The 8,100-nt window shown below is 54.8% G+C and overlaps 1 protein-coding gene across 1 annotated transcript in view; it reads right to left on the bottom strand.

Moving 5' to 3' along the window:
* Window positions 1-4,304: 4,304 nt before the first annotated feature.
* LOC310875200 (protein TANC2-like) overlaps window positions 4,305-8,100 on the bottom strand; it is an 86,344-nt gene continuing 82,548 nt past the window's right edge. The window contains exons 23-26 of the mRNA XM_083788344.1: window positions 7,661-7,752; window positions 7,376-7,522; window positions 7,072-7,172; window positions 4,305-5,961 (exon numbers count right to left, since the gene is read on the bottom strand). Coding sequence (XP_083644470.1) covers window positions 4,428-5,961; window positions 7,072-7,172; window positions 7,376-7,522; window positions 7,661-7,752 — 1,874 coding nt within the window. The 3' untranslated portion in view covers window positions 4,305-4,427. The remainder of the gene's footprint in view (window positions 5,962-7,071; window positions 7,173-7,375; window positions 7,523-7,660; window positions 7,753-8,100) is intronic.

Raw genomic sequence — 8,100 nt, 5'->3', positions numbered from 1 at the left:
TCGTTCTTCGATTAAAAAAAAAAATAGCAGACCTATATAAGCTCGTAGCACGCCTATGAGCTTGTAGATCTGCTATTTTTCAATAGCTAAAGCATAACATGATGCTAACACCAAAACGGGTTCCCGGCCTAAAATGGGTTAATGGCATTTCTATCCTCTGGTGACCCACAATTTATATTGTATAAATATAAATACATACAATGTTGATTTAACCCATTCTGACCGGGCACCCATTTTGGTGTCAGCATCATGTTATGCTTTAGCTATTTAAAAATAGCAGATCTACAAGCTCGTAGCGCGCCACCGAGTGGCGCGATACGAGCTTGTAGGTCTGCTATTTTTGAAAAATCGAAGAGCGACTGACATTTCTAGAATCTGATCTCAGGTCAGAATGGGTTCATCAGATCAGTGTGTGTCCGGCGGAAACCTCGTATGAATCTGATCTCAGGTCAGAATGGGTCAACTGTTGTGTGTACAACTATTTGTACACTCTCAAGAGTCAGAGATCCATGGGTCCATTTTGGTTCCTAACTATATCCGTCATAGCTGGGGGACCCCCTGAAACTGCCTCGAGGACCCCCTGGGGGTCCGTCCCTGGGGGTCCGTCCCTGGGGGTCCGTCCCTGGACCACTGGTGCGGAGCACAGGGATCTAGAGAGAAACCTTTGTGGATTTCGTCTGCAGAACCGCCTCCGCTATAGCTCGTTCAGAATAAATCACACCCGTGTGAAGTGAGCGGCGCTCTTATCATCGTACGTCATCATGACGTAAACATGTCGATTTGCTCGGACACGTTTGACGTCAATTCCCCCCCCCAGAAGCAAAGATTTGAGTTAAAAAAAAACGTTCGCAGTGAAAGAATATATATATTCAAAGATTTGCGCTCAAAAATAGCAGACCTACAAGCTCATAGCGCGGCACTCGGTGCCACGCTACGAGCTTGTAGATCTGCTATTTCTCAACAGCTAAAGCATAACATGATGCTTTAAAAGACCAAAAGGGGTTTTTTTCTCAGCCCAGAACGGGGCTAAGCCAGAGATGTGGAGGAGGGTTAGGAGATGGAAGCCTTACTGGGAGTCCTTTTAACCCATTCTGACCGGGCACCCATTTTGGTGTTGGCATCATGTTATGCTTTAGCTATTGAAAAATAGCAGATCTACAAGCTCATATCGCGCCACCGAGTGGCGCGATACGAGCTTGTAGGTCTGCTATTTTTGAAAAAAATCGAAGAACGACTGACATTTTTTAGAATCTGATCTCAGGTCAGAATGGGTTAATCAGACCAATGTGTGTCCAGTGGAAACCTCGTATGAATCTGATCTCAGGTCAGAATGGGTTAAACTACACACCGACCAAGGCATCATCATGAGGTCTGCTATTTTATGAACTGTTACAGTAAGTACAGTAAGAACACACATTATGTACAGTGGAGCATCCTAGCCTAACCTGAGCCTTAAAACCTCTGGACGAAAATAAAAAATGGAAACAGCAACTGAAGACAGTAAGTACCCAGAGATCTCGTTAGAAAATAAAAGGCGGGCGCTCGTGCAACGTTTGGTATATTTTCGGGGCATCGTGTGCGTCGACTGCGTTTGTTCCGAAACCCCAAACCAACCGTTCGTTCAGGGGTCAACGCGGACAGACAACATGAGTGGACAATAATACTATCAGAAAGCCCTGAATGACCACAACAGGTCTGTAACTCTGAGAGTGTTGGAATGAAACCAAGCGGGTTCGTTTGGTTCCATTCGAACACACTCCGAGTTAAGGGAGTCATTTGAGAACCACTAGTTGGACTCCTAATGTGCCACAGAGTCATAGTAAATAATTGCCGTACATATTCTGAAGAAAACCTGGAAACTGGCATTCAGTATTAAAGTGGCTGTACTGTACTGTACTGTACTGTACATTTAGTATTAAAGTGGGTGTACTGTACTGTACTGTACTGTACTGTACTGTACTGTACTGTACTGTACTGTACTGTACTGTACATTCAGTATTAAAGTGGGCGTGTCTAAAGCTTGCCCACAGACAAGACCAAGTCTTTGCCGCTGACACGTTTTGTCCGTGTATAATGTTGGTGACCCCTGACCCCTGACCCCTGCACGGGAGGGAGCTCCAGATTATTAGGCGAGGAATCTACACCGAATGTCCGGGAGGAAGAAAAGAAAGCTTTTGACGGCACCGAGTATGACAAAAAAAATTATAATAAGAAAGAAAATGTGTTTTGTCTTTGTTATGAAATATGACACGATGGAGGTAATTATGTCACTCAGAGTTGATCACATGACCCCCCCCCCCCCCCCTTCCCCCATCGCCCCTGGCAGGGTTTTACCGCATCCATCTGACAGCGCCCCCTGGTGGTGGGGCGTGAAGGCAGGTTTTTCAACAGAATACAATTCAACGCCAAACTATGTTATTCTTTTTATATATATATCTATGTACAATATATAACTTAATTATAAATATTGTCATTTTTATCTTAAGTACTGAGTTGTCGTGTTGCTTAGTTTTTTTAGTTATTTTTTTTCCTCTTGTGAGCAATTTACAGTATCGGACATTAGAATATCGTATTACACAGAGTAACAATAAAGCCCGGTTATATACTTTAGTTGCGCTGGCATCGCGTCGCAGCTAGCCTATATCTCCCGAGTACCGCGGGAACTTTGGCCATCCATCGGCTACCGACCGTTACTTCCTGGCGGCGCGCGGTGCCGGCTCACGGCGACTATGGATGAGGTGGGGCGTCGATAGCCTATGACTGTAGCGACCGCCGTTAAGAGCACACTCTGAAAGAACTGAGGAAAGGATTTGATACGCCGAAAAGAAAGTAGTAACAGAGAGTTCACACGTCTCGCGGCCACGCACCGGCCGCCGTAGAGTTTTTTGACCTCGTCGCGTGTCGTCTTTGACTCCCACGATACCATCTGGTCTCAGGTCCATCTGGTCTCAGGTCCATCTGGTCTCAGGTCCATCTGGTCCATACCATCTGGTCTCAGGCCCAAACAACGCTTATCCTTTTAAATCCGCCCGCCGAGTCACCGACGAGCCAAAAACAAAAACGCCTTCTTAGAAATGTCGTGAGTAGAATTCCTTCTCCTGGACGAAGGAGAACGAGTCCGTGCGCGCGTGTTGAGATGTCCCCCGCCGGTTGTGTGACTGACCGAGCACGACTGCGATATCTTCCCGTAAAGTTCCTTCGCGATGACGAGTCCGATGATTCCGTGAACCCCACGTGCGCACGCGCACACACACACCTAGACACACTCACAAGAGTTCCGCAGCAAGCAATGTCGTAGAGCCAAAACATTCTCTGTGGTCTCCCGCTCTCTCTCTCTCTCTCTCTCTTTACCCCCCCCCCCCAACCTAAGGGGAAGGAGGAGGGGGGGGGGGAGGGGGGGCTGTGAGGAGGGGGGGTGGGGGCGTGGTCACACGTTGGACTCCACAAACGGTCTCTTTGGTTTGATGGGCGAGGTGGTGCCCGGCCCGGGCGGGCCCACTTGGCTCACGGCGACGCCCCGCTGCCCCCGGTGGTGGTAAGGGTGGTGGTGGTGTGCCGCGTACATGTTGTTGTCCTGGTGGTAGGAGGCCTGCGCCACGGGCAGCGTCCGCGCCACCTTCACGTCGGGGTAGGTGGGCACCTGGCTGACGCGCTCCAGGATGTCCCCGCCGCCCCCGCCCCCTCCTCCTCCTCCTCGGGAAGCGCCGCCGCCGCCATTGGCCAGCTTGCCCAGCGAGGAGGCGGAGCTGGGCTGCACCGCGTAGTAGCCGTCGTCCTCCAGCAGGTGGCCGTTCTGGGCGTTGTTGGTCTTGTTGTAGTAGGCAATGTTTCCCAGGGAGGGGGGAGGGCTGTAGGCGGGCCCCCCTCCTCCTCCTCCTCCCCCCAGCGAGGTGGGCGGGCTGTAGGCGGAGCCTATCTGCTGCCCCGGCGAGGTGGGGCTAACGTCCATAGACGTCATGGCCCAGGGCCGCTGCCCCCCTGTGGGCTGGTGCAGGTACTGCGCCGCGGTGCGCGCCGTCTTGTCTATGATGCCCATGAAGGGCGTGCTCCGAGTCGAGCGGACCTCGCCCCCTCCCCCGCCACCCCCCCCCGGGGGGTACAGCCCCCCCCCCTGCGGGGGCGAGATGGGCGAGAGGTCGACGTCGTTGTAGGCTCCGCCCCCGCCCCCCACCTGCAGGGGGGGGAGGAGGATCTCCGTCTGCTGGTTGGACGAGGAGGAGGAGGTCGACGAGGAGGCGCCGACGATGCTGTTGCTGGACGGCGAGAAGCGCAGCCCCACGCTCTGCGAGTGGATGAGGGGCCGCGGTGTGGGCGTGGTCTGGCTGGCGCTGACGGGGCGCCCCCCCCCGCCCCCCCTACTGCCCATGTGCGTGCTCTCCGGCGAGCCCAGGGGGAGGGGCATGGCCACGCCCATCACGGCGTGCTGCTCACGCTCCGACACCGGGTAGTAGGCGGCCGATTGGCTGCGGCTGATCTGCGGCGTCTGCTGGTGTCCTCCGCCGTAGCGCATCATGGCGCCGGAGGGGGGGCCCCCCCCACCGCTGCTGGCGCGGTAGGCAGAGGAGGGGCGCGTTGGTGCCTGGGGGGCGGGGGGCAGCTCGTCGTCGCCGCCCACCCCCCCCGTGACCTCCATCATCATCATGACCCCTCCGCGGCCCCCCCCGTGCTGGCAGAGGGCCCCCCCGGCCTGCGCCTGGACGGGTCGCCCGACCTCCTGGTGGTACACGTCCACCGAGGTCTGGTGGTGGTAGCGCCCGTAGCCGCCGCCTCCTCCGCTGACCCCGCCGACCCCGGGCTGGCTGGTGCGCACGATCTGCGCGATGGAGGGCTGCAGGCGCAGGCCCTGCTGCGCCTGGTGGTGCTGCTGCTGCTGCGGCGGTGGCGCCCCCTGGTGGTGGTGGTGGTGCTGGTGGGACAGCGAGGGTCCCGAGCCGCCCAGCTGGAAGGAGCGCTGGGCGGAGCTCATCTTGGACAGCAGCGGTGACTTGGGCCGGCCCAAGTGGGGAGGCGTCGGCTGCTGCTGCTGCTGCTCCGCCGGTTGGTAGCGCACCGGGGAGCCCGACTGCGAGCGGTACAGGCACACCCCCCCCTCCACGGGCGGGGGGGGTGGCGCGGTACTGGGAGGACGACGGCGGCACCGCCGGCACGACGCCCGCCACGCGCCGCAGGGGCGACGGCGGCGGGCTCTGGTTGGTGCGGTCGGCGGGCGGCGGGGGGCTGAACCGGTACGAGGCCCCGCCCCCCTGGTGGTGGTGGTGGTGGTGGTGGAGGTGCACGGGCGACGTGCGGCCGACGTGCGTGGCCTCTGAGTAGTGGGCGTTGTTGTGGTGGTGCGTGGGCGAGAGGGAGGGCGACTGGTAGACGGCCGCCGCGCCGTGGGTGGGCGAGGAGGACATGGAGGACGAGGGGTGGTGCTGGTGGTACTCGTACCCTCCCCCGCTGAACATCTGGTGGTGGTGGTGGCTGGGGTGGTGGTGGTGGTGGTTGGGCTCTGGGGGGGGGCTATGCTGGTGGTTGTTGTTGTTGTGGGCGTGGTGGCAGTCAGAGGGCGGGGCCCCGGGAGGCGGGGCCACCAGGCCCATGAGGGACATGGCCGCCTCCAGCTCCTGCTCCAGGTAGCGCTCGTCGTCCTCGAACAGCTCCTGCACCGGCTCCATGTCCTCCAGCCGCGGCTCTGGGGGGGGAGGAGGGGGGAGGAGGGGCTGTGGGGGCGGGGGCAGCGCCAGGCACAGACTAGACCCCGCCTCCTCCTCCTCCTCCCCTTCCTCGGGGGGCGGCGTGGGGGGAGGGGAGTCGGGCGGCGGCTGCGGCGGCGTGAAGGGCTGCAGCGCCAGCGCGTTGTCGTCCTGGCTGAAGTGGCGCACCTCCTCCTCCACGCGCTGCAGCAGCCGCTGGATCTCGCGGTTGTTGGGGCAGTGCTGCGTGGCCTCCGTCAGGTCCTCCAGGGCCTCAGGGAACTGCCTGGAGGGAGAGCACGGAGGCACCGTTTAGCCAATCAGCAGACGCCTCTTAACCCTTGGACCACACTTGACGGAAATGACGGAATAATTCTAAAAATACAAACCTCCCGTTGACGGACTTGACGGGCTGTCAATCATCGGGGGTTCAACGGAGCAAAAATTAGCATTTTTTGCGCTAATTTTTTTATGTAATCTTCCTAAAACCGGCCGAAATCCTCACGCGCACGGTCGATCACGCACGCTTGCGGTCTTTATGTGCATATTTTGGGATGTTTTGGGCTTGATTAGAGCTTAATTTGACTTAGTTATGAAAAAGACGATGGTAGCTTAGCATCCCGGACAGCTAAGATAGTGACTCAGGGTCAAACTACTACCGGATGTTTAGGATCGTTGAACCGGAAGTGACTTAGCCAGATTCGTCTATTTGGTCAAAATCGGCATAATGGTGCATTCCCGCCATCTGGTGGCAATAATATATATTACTCTAGCATTGCCCTGTGATAATGATCCATAGTGTGTATATCGTGGATGTTTCTATTGGCATTAAAATGATGAATTAGAAATATGCCAATGTGTTACCCAAACAAAAAAATTGGATTGGTAGTCCAAGGGTTAATCCAGAGTGATTTACAGATTTACAGCAAGCAAGAACAACACATGTTAAAGTACATGATGTAAATAGGTTTTCAGTCCTGGGATGCAGGGATGGTCTCTTAGAGGAGTCCAAGGACATTTCACGAGTCCCACTTCAACGATGTTAGGAGTCATATTTTGCTTCTTTTTTTTTTATACAAATTGCAGCATTTAACTCCCATTTCATTTTATATGGTTATAATGTGGTTATATCATTGTGAAAACAGAAGAAGAAATGGTTATTGTAACTAAAGCTAGCAAAACAAACTAGATTTAAAAAACAGTACAGTAGTGCATCCCGTGGATGCAGAGGTCGTTGTTTTATCGCGTCCCTTAACTATAAACTGCGTTTTGGGATTCAAAATGTACCCTGTTTTAATCTCTGAGTCATCAAGGATCATAAGTAAGCTAAGAACATAACATCAGTCTAACAATAGAACATCTGTACGATGAACAGTAGTGAGGTCGTGGATCGTACCTGCTGCTACGTTTGGCGCGGGCCCTGGCGTAATACGCCTCGTAGGAGTTTGGTTTCAGCTCCAGCGCCTTCGTAGCGAATTCCTCAGCCATCCCGAAGTCCTGCGGATGCACACGAACAACGCAACGCAACAACACAAGACACCATGTTTACACCGGATACTGCTATTCTGTCAATGGACGCCCAAAAGGCCTTTGATAGGTTGACATGGCCTCATCTCTTTGAAGTATGACTGGTTTTGGTTGTGGTGAGAACTTATGTAAATGGACAACAATGTATAGACGGAGCATCTACTCGAACTTACGTTCATTTTCCTGCGACATCGGGACAGGTTGAGGAAGAGCGACACCTTGAGTTCCCTGAAGGTCTTGAGGTCATCGCTGAAGCCCTCGCGGGGGAACTTTTTGAGGGCGTACTGGTAGCGCTGGGCCGCCTCTTTCACCTTCCCCTTCTGTCGGGGCAGGGAGGGGGGAGGGGGGGGCACGGAAACAAAGACTTTAGAACAGGACGAGGATGTGTTCAAGCACACGGACACATTCATAGAGGTTTGGGTGTAATAACTGACCTTGTAGTAGGTGTAGTAACTGACCTTGTAGTAGGTGTCTCCCTCTTCGATCAGCTTGCTCAGCAGAATGATCATGATGTCTGGTTTGGAGGTCGCCATGGCCCAGGTGGCTGGACCTGGGTGGCACGCACACACGCACACGCACACGCACACACACACACACACACACACACAGAGCAGCGTCAGGAACACAGGGTGGCATCAGGAACACACACACACACACACACACAGTGACAGCCAAGACAGAGGAGCCGCCACAGATACTGAACACACACACACATAGAGGACACTGGGGGGGCACTGGGGGCCACTGGGGGGCCACTGGGGGCTACTGGGGCCACAACACGACAATAATAACACAGATGACAACAACAACAACAAACATAACCACAATAACATAATGCGGGAGAAGTAGCTGTTGAACAAAGAATTAGAAAGTAGAAAAAAAAAACGGCAGGTTACAA

The sequence above is a fragment of the Protomyctophum parallelum genome (genome assembly GCF_964188405.1).
Source record: "Protomyctophum parallelum genome assembly, chromosome: 17".
In the NCBI taxonomy this organism is placed as follows: Eukaryota; Metazoa; Chordata; class Actinopteri; order Myctophiformes; family Myctophidae; genus Protomyctophum; species Protomyctophum parallelum.
The sequence above is the reverse complement of the archived record's forward strand: the minus strand, read 5'-3'. Positions and strand labels throughout refer to the sequence as shown.